The sequence below is a fragment of the Drosophila nasuta genome, chromosome 2R (assembly GCF_023558535.2).
Source record: "Drosophila nasuta strain 15112-1781.00 chromosome 2R, ASM2355853v1, whole genome shotgun sequence".
Taxonomy (NCBI): Eukaryota; Metazoa; Arthropoda; class Insecta; order Diptera; family Drosophilidae; genus Drosophila; species Drosophila nasuta.
This window is the reverse complement of record NC_083456.1, coordinates 23725739-23741928: the sequence shown is the minus strand read 5'-3', so window position 1 is coordinate 23741928 and position 16190 is coordinate 23725739. Positions and strand designations below refer to the sequence as shown.

General features: G+C 38.4%; 5 protein-coding genes and 2 non-coding genes across 9 annotated transcripts in view; 3 read left to right on the top strand and 4 right to left on the bottom strand.

The window, feature by feature from the left end:
* Positions 1–312: 312 nt before the first annotated feature.
* Positions 313–6113, bottom strand: LOC132785708 (pancreas transcription factor 1 subunit alpha). 2 transcript variants are annotated; one of them, XM_060791929.1, is made up of 5 exons: positions 5866–6113; positions 4818–5176; positions 4578–4758; positions 3278–3422; positions 313–849 (listed from the first exon to the last, which is right to left on the bottom strand). In XM_060791929.1, exons 2-5 carry the CDS (start codon positions 5006–5008, stop codon positions 569–571), a joined length of 798 nt encoding a protein of 265 aa, XP_060647912.1. In that variant the 5' UTR covers positions 5009–5176; positions 5866–6113; the 3' UTR covers positions 313–568. The 2 variants fall into 2 exon arrangements, with proteins under 2 accessions (XP_060647912.1, XP_060647913.1); XM_060791930.1 differs by having other exon boundaries at positions 4578–4743; positions 5866–6111.
* Positions 6114–9130: 3017 nt separating this feature from the next.
* On the top strand, positions 9131–9202 carry Trnag-ucc (transfer RNA glycine (anticodon UCC)). The gene has a single exon. It is a non-coding gene; the product is annotated as a tRNA-Gly (tRNA).
* Positions 9203–9225: 23 nt separating this feature from the next.
* On the bottom strand, positions 9226–10842 carry LOC132785575 (uncharacterized). The gene is made up of 4 exons (XM_060791728.1): positions 10725–10842; positions 10295–10347; positions 9842–10030; positions 9226–9774 (listed from the first exon to the last, which is right to left on the bottom strand). The coding sequence occupies exons 1-4, from the start codon at positions 10765–10767 to the stop codon at positions 9301–9303; spliced, it is 759 nt and encodes a 252-aa protein (XP_060647711.1). The 5' UTR covers positions 10768–10842; the 3' UTR covers positions 9226–9300.
* On the bottom strand, positions 10092–10163 carry Trnag-ucc (transfer RNA glycine (anticodon UCC)). Its single transcript has one exon. It is a non-coding gene; the product is annotated as a tRNA-Gly (tRNA).
* A 408-nt stretch (positions 10843–11250) lies between the features above and the next one.
* Positions 11251–12901, top strand: LOC132787439 (ELMO domain-containing protein 2). The gene is made up of 2 exons (XM_060794478.1): positions 11251–11776; positions 11839–12901. The coding sequence occupies exons 1-2, from the start codon at positions 11527–11529 to the stop codon at positions 12537–12539; spliced, it is 951 nt and encodes a 316-aa protein (XP_060650461.1). The 5' UTR covers positions 11251–11526; the 3' UTR covers positions 12540–12901.
* Positions 12902–12988: 87 nt separating this feature from the next.
* Positions 12989–14512, bottom strand: LOC132787438 (secernin-3). The gene is made up of 3 exons (XM_060794476.1): positions 14228–14512; positions 13949–14136; positions 12989–13887 (listed from the first exon to the last, which is right to left on the bottom strand). Exons 1-3 carry the CDS (start codon positions 14384–14386, stop codon positions 13155–13157), a joined length of 1080 nt encoding a protein of 359 aa, XP_060650459.1. The 5' UTR covers positions 14387–14512; the 3' UTR covers positions 12989–13154.
* Positions 14513–14823: 311 nt separating this feature from the next.
* LOC132787436 (protein AF-10) overlaps positions 14824–16190 on the top strand; it is a 29152-nt gene continuing 27785 nt past the window's right edge. For both annotated transcript variants that reach the window (XM_060794472.1, XM_060794474.1), the window contains exon 1: positions 14824–15112. The gene's annotated coding sequence lies outside the window, so the exon portion shown is untranslated. The remainder of the gene's footprint in view (positions 15113–16190) is intronic.

Below are 16190 nucleotides of genomic sequence, written 5' to 3'. Positions count from 1 at the left end.
GACTTACCATAACATTTTTTATTTTTTACAATGTCCTTATTCGACGTGTGCATGTCGGAAGACCGGAAATAATTTTCTAGTTGCACCCAGACCGAAAAAAAACGTAACACCCACCCCCAGAATGTGCACTTGTGCAATACGAAAAACAAAAAATATGATTGTCGACTGTCGCTTGTAGATATTTATTTTTAATGATATCAGCGACAGGGGCCGCGACCAGGTGTTCAATAAATGTCGAACAGATAACTATATAATTTAGCCCCGTAAATTGCGCTTGAACCCGACAAAAAAAGACAAACATGTTAAAGGACATTTGTTTTTTTAAATACTTGTATTTATTCGATTTTTAAACTAAACGACTAAGTATAACATTTAGATATTAGCAAACTTAGAGCAATTAAATACCACAGAACATGTTTTTAAATGTATTTTTTAAAATTGGAATATATAGTTGCATATATATTTTTAGGTATATGTATTAAATAGTAAGTGTGTGGGAGTGTGTGTGTCCTTGATGACTAGCAAGCGCTGACTAGTTTTTAGAGATTTTTGATGTGGAATATCCAATTTAGAGTGCACCACCGCTGCCAAAGAGGCTCGCTGCCGTGTTGGCTGCTCCGCCAGTCAATTCGCCAGCGTTGACATTGAAGTCATCACTGGATTGATTGCTATTTTGATTTTGACTCGAATTGGAGCTGTGATTGCTCTTTGTGGTGTTGTTGTTGGTGTAGAGCGGTTGTATCGATTGCTGGTTGGGATCATCGGGTGTCCAAGTGCGTGCATACAACTTGCTGCCCGGATAGCGATCGCCCTTGCGATACCAGGACAAGGAATGCGCCATGCCGCCAGCTAAAAGATACACAAGAAACCAAAATAAATGTAAATAAATATAGATACAATCACGAAAGTGATGAGAGTCAAGCGCCGCCCAGTCAATTAAGGAGTTTGCGAAAGCAAATGCCATTAGCGGACACATTACAACAGTCATCAACAGGAGCAGTGTCAACAAGCAAAAGGGTTCTTCCCCCCTTCCCCACACATTCAGCTAGCTTGTTGTTGCAGCTGCTCTGTGCTTGCAGCCTGCGGTGCCCTCCATCTGCGATGAGCAAACAAAACGGGCAAACTACCGAAATCCTCCCCCTGGGCCGCATCCAATCAGCTTGCACGCAGCACAGCATAACATCCCAGTCTCTGTGGCAGACTCTTGCCAAGTTGGTCAATTTGTAGTGCTCACAGTTTTCGAGTGCTTCATGCGGGTGTTGTTCAAATATGCGACACTCCACTCCCCTCCAATTCAATCCACCACACAGCTTCCACCAACTGCTCCCACTTCCATTCCCACTTCCACTCCCACTCTCTCCACTTTCTCTGTCATCTCGAAAGTTGGTGTGAACATATGCCAGGCGCGTGGCCAACTCCTCCTCGGGCCAATCCACTTGCAGTCCCATTTAAATGGCCATTGTGTGTGTGGGTTGCGATTTTTATCTATTTCTCTCTTTTTGTTTTTCTCTGTGCTGTTTTTGCTCAACATTTTTAATGCCCGTTAAGCATGAAAACGCTTTTGCCATACACCATATAGAACATCGACCACATCGCATTTCCTCTCCTTCTTTCTCATTCCCTTTCTCTATCTATCTGTTATGCCCCAACTCCGCTGTTTGGCCTCAGTTGCCCTTTAACAGGACCCAACTCTGGCGACAGCAGACATCTGCTGGAGTGTAACGAATTTCTCACGATATGATTATGTCGATTCTGTTTTGTTGTTACTACTTTGTTGTTGTACCTTATTCTGATTGTACTCTGTGTGTTTGTGTGTGTTTGCATAAGAGTGAGTGTGTGAGTGTGTTTATGGGTGTGCGTACTTTATTGAAGTCACTGTTGCAAGTTGGGCAAGGTGTATGTCATGTTGGATTTTATCATAACAAATTATATCTCCGCCTGTCGCATGTTCTTTTTTTGTCAATACTTCATCAGAGATTTGTATTTTCTGTTATTAGAATAAGAGTTCATTCGATATAAACTATAATTTGAATGATTTGTGTGTGGATTGTGGATTGATGTTAAAAGTTTTGACTGTTTTTGTTAAGGTGCTCTACATTTTCTTACTGTTGTCCAAATATTTCTGTACCTATTTTAAAGATCTATATTTTAACCTTCTATTGCCACTGAAATGTTTTCAAATTATTATATTATTATTATTATAACTAAAAAATCTTTCATTAAACTTTTTGACACAATTGCTAGAATTTTAAAGTTAGAAGACTAAATATTTCTTCATATTTTTGTATTATTTGATTTATTTCTCTCAGTAAATTGTTGTATTATTATTTTTATTAAAGCATAGATTACAAATAAATTTATATCCTAGATTTACTAAAAAAATGGAAAAAATGCCGTACTTCTACAAACATACTTTAAAATATATTCTTTTTATAAATTCCTATTCCCAAAACACATAAATAAGTCACCAATTAAATAATATTTCGAAACTATTCCCTCAGGTACTTAAGCTGTTATCCCCAGCCAATATTAAAAATATATGTTTTGACACAGAGAACTTAAAAAAAATGTAAAAGAAAAAACTAAAACTTGAAAAAAATACCACAGATCATTCAAAAATCACCCTACTAGAGTGTTGTTCAAGGGAGTTATCAAGGAGGTTATCCCTTTATGGCCAACGAAGTGGTTTAGCTATTAGTTATGCAGATGCTTTCGACTCGATCGGGATTCATTGGGGAAGTCAGAAGGAAGGAAGGAAGGAAACAGAGTGTCATACATATTGAATAGAATAATGATTAACCAAAAAACCGTAACTAAAGGCACATTTATGAGCTGGCACACGGAAACCCTTAATCCATCCATGCCACACAGCTACAGCTACAACTATTTCCCCCTAATGAAAACCTTTCGTGTCTGCATCCGTACCATGTACGCCAATGAACCGTACATTGTACATCGTGATCGATGCGACTGCGAAACAATTTGCTTGACTGGCAGTCACGCAAAGCCCGCAATTGCAAAGCGGTCGGAGAAGTGTGAAAATTCTAATTAGTTACACTTAGCAAGAGGAGAATACAGCAGCCCTGGATCCCAACCCCTGGACAACCCTCGCTTAGACCATCACAAACTATGCAACCAACAATGCAGTTCAGCTAAAATTATGTTATTTAATATAGAACTAGTACTGGTCTTCAATTGAACCCAAGTGAACTGAACTGAACTGCCCCGAACTGACCGCCCACTAATGTTTATGATTGATGATTGATTGACAACTTACTGCGATCTTTGAGAATGATTTTCTTGGGCGGTTCCTTTTGATAGTTGCGCTGCAAGCTCAGCCCAGCCTCATTGCCATTCTTATCCTTCTTGACCATCTCGCTGAGAAAGGTTATATAGCTGATGGCCAGCTTAAGCGTATCCACCTAAAAGGGAGCGAAACAATTGATGAACATTTTTTGATATCATACACCACGCTTTTCCTATTTAATTAACTAATTATTTTCGGTGGTAATTTTGCTGAGTTCACGATGATGGGCAGGATTTCATTGTGAACAATATGAAATATTTTGTTAGCTGGCAATCCCTATCAAATTTGAACAACTTATACAAATAAATATAATGAAAAATTGGGCACTTTTGTCTAAAAGAAAGTTCTAGTTCCATAAATTAAATTTAAGAAGAAATTAATATAAAGTATAAACATATTTGATATGAACTTGGAATAAAGATTGTTAAGTTCAATAATTAACAAGTAAGAAAGCTACAGTACAAAATATACTGAATATACTCAAAAAAATACTAAAAATTATACCAAATATACTATTTGGTATACTAAATAGTTTATTTGGTATATCGATATAGTACCGCATTCAAAATATACCATAGACGGCACAAAATACCAGATTGTCAGCCAAGGCAACTAAGACCCCTAACGTTTTTGCCCATACAAAAGTCTTTCTTTAATAACTTCGACAATTTGTATCTGATCGCAACCAAATTTTCAGGAATCATAACTACTATAATAATTATTCTATATACCAAAATACTCTAGCTTTAAAATTACGCTTGTTATTCGATTTTTTTGATTTGCGGGGGCGGAAGTGGGCGTGGCAAAAATTTGAAACAAACTTGATCTGTGTGCAAACATAACAAATGCTTATAGCTCTATCTCTTATAGTCTTGAGATCCAGTGTTTCATACGGACAGACCGACATGGCTATATCGTCTCGGCTGTTGACGCTGATCAAGAATATATATACTTTATAGGGTCGGAGATGCCTCCTTCTACCTGTTACATACATTTCCTGCTGGCAAAAATTTATAATACCCTTCTACCCTATGGGTATAATATATATAAAAAGAAAGATAGTGTGAACTTGGAGTAAAGATTTTAATTTTAAATATTTACAAAAAAGAAAATAAAGATTAACTTAGATTTAATATAAAATAAGAAAGATAACTAATTTCGGAATAAAGTAGAAGATTCTTTAACTCCGCTTAACTTAAATTGATAATTTTAGTGTTGAATTAATATTAAATTCAATTTAAAAAGTAATTGAATTCTTTGATTTTCTTACCTTACTGAGACGCTTCTCGTAGGGCAACGTTGGTATATGAGTCCGCAGTCCCTCGAATGCCTCATTAATGCTCTGCATGCGCCGACGCTCTCGGAGATTCGCCGCCTGACGCTGCTGAGCCATCTGGGAAGCGCACTTCAAGCGACGCGGCTTGTGGCTACGCCGGCTAAACATGGAGTAGCTAAAATCGGTTAATATCGCACACAGGACTGAGAAGAGTGCTTGGTTGAGGGTTCTTACGTCTTTTCGTTGTTCTCCTGATCGCTATTGAAACCACTGCTATAGGCATCATCATCGTCATCGCTCTCCGAGCTGTGCTCATCACCGAAAAAGTATTCGGAACTGGAGTTCGATGCGTTTGTCGCCTGGGAGCCCTCAAAGAAGTGGCGAGCCATTGTGGCCTCCAAATCGAAATTGTCCATGGAAAACATCTTTGTTAAATGCTGATTTTGTTGTAATATTTCCGCTAATTGTCTATTAATTGCATAACGCCTCCGGGCAATAGAAATCTGTTGTATGTCGCGTGTGCGGCACGTGTCGCGCTCCGAAGAATTGTGTGGCAAGTGCGGCACGTGTTGTCACTCTTGACTTTTGATTTCCTGCAAATAGAAAAGGACATACAAATTGATTTCCTGTATTCATGTCAATGACTCGTAATCAGTAATCTTTTAGTTGTTTAATTGATAGTAAACGTGTTAAACACACAAGTAATTCTATACCGCTGATAAGATAAGATAACAACTTGTCATCAGCTAGCTGAATATGTAAATAAAACTATCAAATTTATAACTGATTAAGATCCGATAACTTGTCTGCTTGGTAAGAGGATAAAAGAGAGTATATAATATTTCGTATTTCTATATTAATTCTTCTTCTTTGGAGTCACATTATTATTGAAGCAATATAAATTGAGTGATATTCTTATCATAGTTATATAATTATTATTACATCATTATTTTATTACACAAATTGCTAATGCTAATATTTTCATTATGAAAACCAATAAAGATTATATATAGTAATATGGGAGTTCTTAATCTATTCACACCTTTAAATACTCTAGGCCTGACTTTAAATTTGTTTTTATGTTAAAATATATTAAAGATTTCAAAAATATATATTCTTCTTGGTTCAATTTTGACATTAAACAATCTTGATTCAAGATTTTATTCTTTTTCTTTGTGTAATATATATAAATAATATATTTTTCATTTGAAGATATTTTTGTGCCGACGGCTGTCAGTTATTTTCCGAGAGAGGACATTCTTTGAGCTTTCGCAGCATTTACCTTGTTTGAGTTGGTTTTTAATGTATCCAATATTCGCAGTTTTTTTCAAATTTTACAAATTTTGTATTATTAATTTTAGTATTACAACGAACTCCACTTGATATACACTTCACGATTTGGTATAAATCGAAATTGATTGCACAAGTTCACTAAATATATATATTCTATAATTTATAGTATAGAACAAGACTAGACCGTTAGTTGCCACATCGAAGCGCGATTCGGTAGCGAACGCGCGAACAGCTACAAAGCGAATGCGAGAATTCCCCGGGCCCGAGAGCAGGACACGTCTGATAAGAACCCAGAACAACAACGAGGGGTTGCTTGATGTTTGAATGCCCGGACTAAAGCCCAAGCAAGTCTATCATATCAATGGCGGTGGCACATCAAAAGGTATTGCCAAAAAGGGGCGGAGTCCGAGTCCGACGTCAACCAATCAGCGACGACCAAAGGAAAGTTTCCATATAAAACAGGGTTGCATTTCGGATCGGAGGGTGTTATAAGCTTATTAAGTATGAGCTTGACGATTCCGATGATAGAACAGGGATGAGGTGAGTTGATTTTCATATGGCAGAGACATTAAATTGTTTTTTGATTTGGGCGCGTTTATCTGTTTAAGCGGAATTATTGCCCGAGTGGTGTTCAAGTGGCATGCTGTGTGTTGCGTGTGCATTGTTCAACAAACTGAAAACTGTAGCACAAGTGTGGCAACAACATTTTGTGTTCTGCTTGTGGAAGGGGTGAGATTAAAATAGTATACATCCAGCTGCTGCTGTTGATATTGCTGCAAGCTTTGTTTAATGCATTTCTTGGCGCATAGCATCTAAGTCTAATTAATGGATTGTTGCCACACAGCACAGACAATAAGATGACAAGCTGAAAACAAAAAAGAACGTGAACAGCAAATTTGTCAACCAGCATAATTTTTAAGCATTAGCGCGCAGTGCAAATATTTGCACTGTCTAGAATTCCCAAATACAACAAAAAATCCCAAATCGAAACGAGCTCCATTAAAATCAAGGAATACAAATTCGAATGCGAAATAACTGCTGCATACTTTGCGGCGCCACGACAAGGGTGTCAAAATATATGCGAGAGTTGCGCTTGCAGCAAATATTTTTACCCCTCGCCTTGATGATGATGAGTCGCTTCCCTCGTTGCGCTGCGTTTTTCGTTTGTTTGTTGTCCTTTTTCCCGTGTCTGTTGCTCTGCTCCCCCTGCCCCTGCCCCTGTCCCTGTTGTGCTGCGTCCCATCATCAGCGGCAACGACTCTGACAACCTCACTAAGGCTACCCATGATAAACAAATTGTTTTGCCTCACCATCGACTCCGCCTCCTCGGGTTTGTTGTTTTCATTTCGAGCGCTGCTCGTTTTGTGCAGCTGTATAAACAAATTAGTTTTCAATTTTTATCAAGTTGTTGCCTAGTGGCAACCACTTAACATCATCGGGCTGCAGTATTCGTGGCAAAGGATTCACTGAAGTTCTGTAATTTATTCAAGGAAACCCATGGAAATCTTAGATCGCTATATTGATTTGAGATTAGTGTGATAAAAGGATAAGATTAAACTGACGAATATATTAATGTTATAAGTTATTTCTTTAATAAACTTTTACATTTAAAGAAAAAAGTTGAAAATCTTTTTATATGTATATTTTCGTGTGAATTCGAACAAAGTTTAGAAACCATTGAAGAAGACATCTATAGTATATAATGTTGTATGGTTTTTCTTCTAAGTTTAGAAAGTCTTAAATTTTAATGTTAAGATTCGTAAATTTATTGTTAGTCTCAAAATTAAGAAGAAGATTCAATAAATAAAAGCAAAGTTCTCAAAATAAAAGTTATTAATTAACTTTCAAGAATAGCTACAAAACTATTTAACTTTTTTTCCTATATTCTAATTATTCATATAACTAGTTTTCTACTTCTTATTGATAGCTTGACAAGTTAAACATATATTTAACTTTAAGATTCAATAGTTTTAAAAAATTCAAGATCTTTGGAAGTCTGCATAAGTTATATTTCACACAACAATTGTTGAAGGTGCCAGCACCTGCCAACCAATTTTTCTTTCCCTTCGGGCTTTGCTGCTGAACTTTGGCAGTCAACAGCTTTCTCTGTATAATTAAGTTTGGTAGAAATTAAATAGTTCTTGAACAATACTACACCCTAGCATAATATCAAGCTGCGAATTATGCACACGTCATATAGCACAATCATGCGTAACCGCCTCACTGAGTGAGTGACGTTACCCTAGTTAATGCCCACTCCCTATATGAGATATCCCTATACATAGCGGTATCATTACACGCAATTGCCCTGCGAAAGGGGGTTGCCTCAACCTCAACCTCAATGCATTGTCATTTTGCAGTACGATTTTCAATTCGGTTTATTCTTTTTTGTTATTCTTCGAATTCTAATTAAAAACCCAAATGTATTGTTGAGGTAGACAGGAAAAAGTAGAGCCAGGGCACTGTCAAATGCTTATCACACTGCTGCTTCCCCGCACTCCGTTCGCCGCTCATCGATCCCGGTGCACGTTCATTTCGTAGTGTTGACACTGAGCATTAAGGATGGCAAAATCCTCTTGAGTGCATGCCTGGACGAACACAACGCAATGTGTGTAAGAGTGTGTATGTGTATGTGTGTGTGTGTGGATTGTGTGTAAATTTTAATCTCATTTGAAAAGTTTTATTTTTTTATCTTTTCGAAAGTAAAGTGCAAAAATTGAAATCAACAATGAGATGAATGGAGAGAAGGGTTGAGCGATTTAAAAGTATTGGATTTGAAGTCTCTATAAGCCCTTAAGGGTAAAAATAAACTATGTGCGCATACTTTAACAATTATAAATAAAATACATTGTATTTAAATATTAAAAAAAAATTTAATAAAAAGTTAAAATGGAGAAGCTTTTATATTTCTTAGATGTCAGCGTTTATGTCTTAGACTGATGTTATTTTGCAATTAAAAATATATATTTAATTATAACTTTTGCGCCACCACGTCATATATATTTAATTTATTATAAACTATACTTTTAGAAAAATTCTTTCCAAAATACATTTTTTTAATGTTGTTTTACGAAATATGTCCGCAAACGGAAATTTAAAAATTTGAATTCACCGCCAAAGCTTTCAGAAATATACCAATTCTGTTACACCAAACTGTTAATTAACATAACATGGCAATGCTTTTATTTGTATTCAAAGTAATGTTATAATAACAGAGTCGCTTAAATACGCATAAGAGAACACAGACATCAGCGGCGTCGGTGGTGTAATGGTTAGCATAGTTGCCTTCCAAGCAGTTGACCCGGGTTCGATTCCCGGCCGACGCACAACGAAACTTTTTGCCATTTCTTTATTAAATCAAATTTATTATTATTATATTACAACTTTGTGCCTTTTTTTTAACCACATTTGTGTTTACAATCATTTAGAATTTGTACACCACTTGCTGGGAGAATTTATTATGCAACGGGTCAATACGTTCATCAAAACGTTTTCCATTGTATTCGAACTCCGAATAAGGCACAGTGTTCAGCACAGTAAAGCCCACGTCTTTGCCAATTTTTTGCGTAAACACCGATGTCCACAGAGCCGTGACTGCAGCAGGACGCAATTCACGCAACTCCTCAGCAATGTCCTCCAGTCCTTTACCCTGACTTAATTCTTGGGTAAATTGAATAGTGACATCGACCAGTGAACGACCAAGTCCAAGACGCCCAAATTCCGGTAGAGTGGCCAGGAACATTAATTCATTGACGCAATCCATGTTGTAGACAGCACAGACATCGATCTTCGAGTCCATTGTTATCATGTAGTCCATTAGACGCAACGCCTGTGGGCTGTGCACTTGTTCCTTAAGGAACTTCACAAAGAAATTATCCTCACCAGGCGGTGGAGCAAACTTGAGTTGAGAAAAAGAATGAATTAGTATATATTTTTATAATTTTTAAGGTATGCATGTAAATCACCTGTATTTTATTGAACGAAACAGCAACAATGCGACCACTTTCCACATGTCTAGCAAGTAAAGAAACTCCATCCTGGGCTGTTATTCGGCACAGTTCCCGCAACTCTTGACGCGCCTGCGCATTTTGCGGTAAATTGATTTCGCAAGCATTGCAAACTGATTCGTTTAAGAAAAATGAGTCGTTTAAGACCTAAATGAAATTTAAAAAGTGCATAAAGTATTTTAAAAAATTTGTACAAAAAAAAGATAAGTGCGTCGGCCGGGAATCGAACCCGGGTCAACTGCTTGGAAGGCAACTATGCTAACCATTACACCACCGACGCCACGTTGTGCTCGGCGCTAAAATTTGTTTTTGTGCAGCATCTTAAGCTAAACGTTCTTGCAATTTCACTTCTAATTTTTGCACACGTGAAAGATACATTTGCATTTGTTATTAATATTATGAGATACTCACATCAAGAGCTTCCTCCAAGTCTGCTTTTGCAAGACTGCGAATTTCATACTTTCCTAGAATAAAAAAAATATATATACATTACTTTTGATTGCAATTGTATCTGTAATAGACTTTAATGGGATTTTAAGCATGTAAGCCTTAATGTTTGTATGGAAGCTTGCTATCGTGCTTAAAATGACATAGTAATTGACAATATGAAGCATATCAACAATTACTATTAAACAAACATGGATTATTGGAATGTTATTGTCGTTAATGACCGTGAAAATAAAGCCATTTATATTTCTAAGCTTCAACATGCGTGTCAATATTACTAGCTTCAAATGGCGTGCTTTAATTTACCCTTTGTCTTATGATTTTGTTCAAATTCTTCCTAATTATCAATAACTAAATTAATTTTCAGCTTTGTGTAAACTCTCTCTTTACGCACCATCATGCAAAGTTGTCCAAAGTTTTCCGATTTGTTCTTGCATTTTAGGGCTTATCTGTAGTCTGGGGATTAGAAACAACTGCTGCCTTTGAATGTTTGATTAGAACTAAGCTGTAAAGAATTTTATAACCTCCGTTTGGGTACTAAGCACTACCGGTTTGTATTTCGGAATAGGTGAGAGAGCTTATCAGTTTGCCCGATAAGCTAAACTTATAAGACTTTGGTCTTATACAAATGTTATACGGCGCGATAATCAAAAGTGAGACAGATCGCATTACCGATCGATAAAATCATCTGTATTAATATGATGATATGAAATCATTAATATACTTTTTTATAAATAAAAGCTTGGCAAAACTTTGCCGAAAGCTTTTAGAAGAATTTATTCTTTTTGTTTATTTACTAAGGCAAATTTCCTGAAACACCCTGTGTTAAAGTATGACCGCATGCTGCAAACATTAGGCACCTGATTGCTGCTGTTATTAGCAGACCCTGTTAAATGGTTCTAGTGTTGCAAAATAATCGTAATGCAACAGCTGCATCAAAAGAACTGTACAACACGTAACACAATGCATTTTGTTACAATAAAAACAGAGATCAGTTCTTATTAAGTTATTGTTAAAGCTGCCACTCAATACAACAATTAGTAATTGTACCTGCAAGAATAGCACATTAGACTGCTGTTATTAATCACCAGTGATTGCTCAAAGGGAATGTGGGCATTGTCATGACAACGCGGAGCTAAACAAAAGTTTATTAGTCAAATTTGCTAGAAGAGAAAAGAATCGAATTGGAGTGAAAAATGTTTATATTAGATAAAATACTGCCGTTCATCTTTAGCTATATAAGACCGTTTATTAAGTGGTTCCTGCACGTCTTCACCCGCCTCTCTGAGCTCCAACGCATCTGCTATGGAGCCAGAGCTGGAGCATCGCGATGCCGCCAAATCGAACGATCTTTGTTGCAATCCAAGCAACCGGAAATCAAGATTTTGTTGCACGAGCTGGACGAGGCAGCTGCCTATGCCAGCGACAAGGAGTTGCTGTACTTTGGTGAGTCAATATCGCATCACAATAATCAATAAAACTTAATTTCCCTTCGTCCATTTTTCCAGCTCCTCGTGCCGTTCAGATTGTATCGCGTGTGAAACGCATTAAAAGCAATGTGCATCCGGATTTTGGGCGCCTCTTTGGCAACTGTGTGACCACCATTTGGGGCTACAAACGTCTCATGCACCAGGTCGAGGAGCTGCGCGCCGAGCAATACGACTCCGATAATCTGGATCACGAACGCAAACTCTGGGAATTGTGGCAACTTCTTATGCCAGACACACCGCTTACTGGTCGCATCTCGAAGCAGTGGCAAGAGATTGGCTTCCAAGGCGACGATCCCAAGACAGACTTTCGTGGCATGGGCATCTTAGGACTCGATAATCTGCTGTACTTTGCCAGCGCCTACAACGATGCTGCGAAGCATGTTCTGCTCCATTCGATGCATCCCACGTTGGGCTATACTTATGCCATTGTGGGCATCAATCTGACTGCATTGGCCTTCAATTTGTTGCGCACTGGTGCGGCAAAGACACACTTCTACAATCAGGTCGCGTTGCATAAGCAGAACTTTAGCACAATCGAAGATTTCCACAAGTTGTATTGCTATCTGTTCTTTGAGTTTGATCGCTTCTGGATGGACAGTTCGCCGCGGAATATTATGGACTTCCGAGAGGTTTATCAAGCTTTTGAGATCACCAAATTGGAGGCTTTGCACAATGACAACACCATCTTCAAAACGAATCTCGTTGTCGAATCTGTTTGAAGGAAAATTTGTACTTAAAGGAATGAAACAATCGATATTTTTTTGTATAAATGCAGCTTTTTATGCGTTTATTTGAGAGCTATATAATATATATATATATATGTATTGTATGTATATTTAATATGTATATAATTTTATTTTAATGCAAGTTTATAAATCGTTAAGTAGACGCAACTGCAACCAAAAAAAAAAACAAAACAATACAAAATAAAAAACATGGAATGTAATGCATTATAATACTATAAAATCAAGATCGAGATTGCACATAGGAGACATCAAAGTATATATATGTATAAATATCACGTTAATGAAACTAACAACTGAAGCATGATGAAATAAACATGAAAATGCATAAATATAAATATAGTATGTGTGTGTTTTGCATTGCACGCATGAACATTTTTTGTTGTTTGGAGTATCCTATCAATTCGTTCGGTTTTGGTTTTTAAGATGTACTTATGAATACAATATAAAATGCACAAGTCGAATCATATATGTATATATCGAATCAGAGAGCAGAACTTGCTCAAAAGAGCCTTGGTGTCGCGTGATTTTTGCAAGCTAGTTTCATTTTTGGAATATTTGAATAATTGTTGAGCAGAGTCTTCTGAGAGTCTAACGATAGAATTTAACCTCGGCTTCAACGCAGTCCTTGAGCAGTTCATCCAGCTCATCACTGGCATGATCCTGCAGCGAAAAGTAATTGTTCAACTCATCCACACACGAGCGTTCCAAGCTCCTCAAATGCTCCAAAGCAGCCGGTTTGCGGTTGGCATGCAAACTATGCAACAGCGTTTGCTCCGCCTCCGGCTGCACCTGCGTTAACGGAGAAATGCGCGGATTAGGCGCAAACACAAAAGGCTTGAACACCGACTCGGCGGCATTTGGCGTGCCAGTGAACCAATGACACGATATCGAACTGCCCTTAGCACTTAGAACCGAGACACTGGCCGCCCTGGAACCCTCACTGCTCGCAGCGCGTAGTGTTTCGAACATATCCTGTTGCGTGAAGCTCGCATCACCACCTTCGGCCTTGGGACCGCACCAATCCGCTGCTGGCGCCTGAGCCTCAGCATCGTGGGCAGCCGCAAAACTGGCAGACGTGTCCAGACCCTCGCTGGACTTGTCAATGGTCTGGGTTACGCTCAGACCACCGCTGGGTAAACGTTTCCAACTCTCTTTGAGCTGCTCAGCAGCCCAAACTTTGCCAGCACTGCTTACAATCCAGGCTGCACTTGGATCACATACCACAATATTCAATTTACTGCTGTCGTTGCTGTGCTTCACAATCAATCCACCAATGCGTTCCACAGCAGCATCCACATCGCTGGACGTGGCCAACGCAATGCTGCAAAGAAAAAATTAATTAATGATATATGGCAATAGCTTGCAAATATTTTAGGACCTACCGGACTATGTCGGAGCCCAGCAAGCTATCCGTGTCCTTGGCCTCTGCCTGACCAGTGCTCCAGCTGAGCCCAATAGCCACGCCCCGCTCATTGGCCCCGAAATCGCCGCCCCAAACACCGGGTTTGGGTTTTTGCAATATGACACGTAGAGTGTCGGCAGCCGGCTCCAATGCTGCGCCGCCATCAGTCTAATATATGTGTATGTGTTGCAAACATACATGTTCAAGATGAGTCACTTGCAGACTTTCGTCAAGCTTTACTCTGCTTTGCTTTGCTTACCTTCCCCTCCAGCACGTCGCTGACATCATAGTAGCAGACTTCGGTTGCCACGCCTACACCGCCCACAGCGTCGGTGTCCTCAGCATTGCGGCCAAAGATTAGCGAACCAGCAGCACAGTTAGCGGGCAGTACAATGAAGCAGTCAGCGCTAGAGGACATCTTTTCTTTTGCCTTTAAAAATCAGATATGCACAGACACAGACGGATTTGCAAAATTGATTTTTCCCCAACAGCTGTGTTGCTCAATAACAGTCGACGCGAATTAAAGTCAACAGAGTTCTGTTATGGTTAATTGGTACGGCGTGAAGTTGGCTGTGCGTAGGAAGTGCCAACTTATTCCAATTGTCCACGATTGCTCAACAATATCGATAATACTCATTACACTTCAAAATAAAAAAATATGTGGCGTTCATTTTTCATTTTCTATCAATGCAAAATGCATTCGAGTGTCATACAAAATGCTGTTAAAGAAATAAACTTCTCTATGCATTCTTCCGAAAATACCAATTGGCTATAGTAGAGCAGTGTTACCAAAATTATTTTAGAAGTAATAAATCGTAGTATATTTTCGAAAGTACCATAGTATATTTGGAAATTAAGCTTGCGGTCACGCTGGCACGGTCGCAGTGGTCTAAAAAAAACGTTGTAAAAGTTGTAAATCACTTAATTTTGTTGCAAAAAACGTCGGATTTGTGGCTTTTCGGTGCCTGTAAAAGCACAATATTAGTTACTAGCATAGTAAATGTATCGTGCAAGTTGAAAACGGTCTGCGAGAAACTGCATTTGTATACAGTGGAGCAGTTGAGTGCAGGTGTTGTTGTCTCATTCAGACGTACTTTCGAGTTGGATTGCTGTGCGAGCGAAACAACAACAAACAAGTTACAAGGTAAATACTCGTGCATACTGCCTATGCTGTTGTTGTTGTTGCTGGTGGATGTTCAGCGCCTTTTTTTTTCGTGTGTTGATTATTTTACTTGCGTGCGTTGTAACTCGTGGGCGGCTCAACCGTCACTTTGTCCGGCTCTCTCTACTTCCACACGGAAAACAAACAAAAAATAAAGTAAAATTAACTAAAATTACTTTCCGTACAAAAGAAAATAAAAGCGTTAGCTGAATTGCAGCAAATTGGAAAATAAAAGTGACAAGTGTTTCGGTAAAGAAAATCAATATTCCCTGCATCCCAATAAGAAATTAAAGTGCTTAACGGTGAAAATGAACAAACGCAATTTCGAAAGAATTCAAGTTTTAAGACGCCCAAATCAAATCGTTGACGGTGGGCCTACAAAACACAGCCGCTCCCTAAACAGAGATATTTCTTTCATTCCTTCTTGCTTTTCTCTGCATGTGTGTGCGTGTGTGTTATGTGTGTGTGTGTGCGTGTGCCGCTTTGCGTTGCTTGACCACTTTGACCGCGCGCATTTTTATGTTGTTTTTGCTCTCGAAACTAGTTTTTTTGTTTTTCGTTTTGTTTGTTACTGTCTCTTTGGGTTCAATTTTCACCCTGCTGCTTGACAGTGAATGTGATGACGTTTTAAAGCAACAACTACCGCTAAGTAAATTTCAATTAAATCGGAAGAAAATCAATAATTTCAAGCTTTTCGGGTATACATACACACATTTTTGTGTTTAGGAAAAAACTGGTTGTGTTTGTGAGGCATGCTTTAAGTGTGAAAGCGGAACACAAACCACCCTCGCACTCGCCTGCCTCCCCTTCTCCTGCTTTCCTAGCAGCTCCAACTCCACAGAAAAAGCAGAAGCAAACGCAGCCCATCCCCAGTTGTGCTTGTAAAGCATCTTGCAAGTGATGAAAATACATACAAAACATACACATACATACTACATGTATATAAAGTGCCGTTACATTCCTCCCCCAATGCGCCCCATTATGCGGCATTTCGCCTTATATACATACAAATGTATATACATATATGTGTTTGTGTATTTATGTACATCTAATCTTTGTA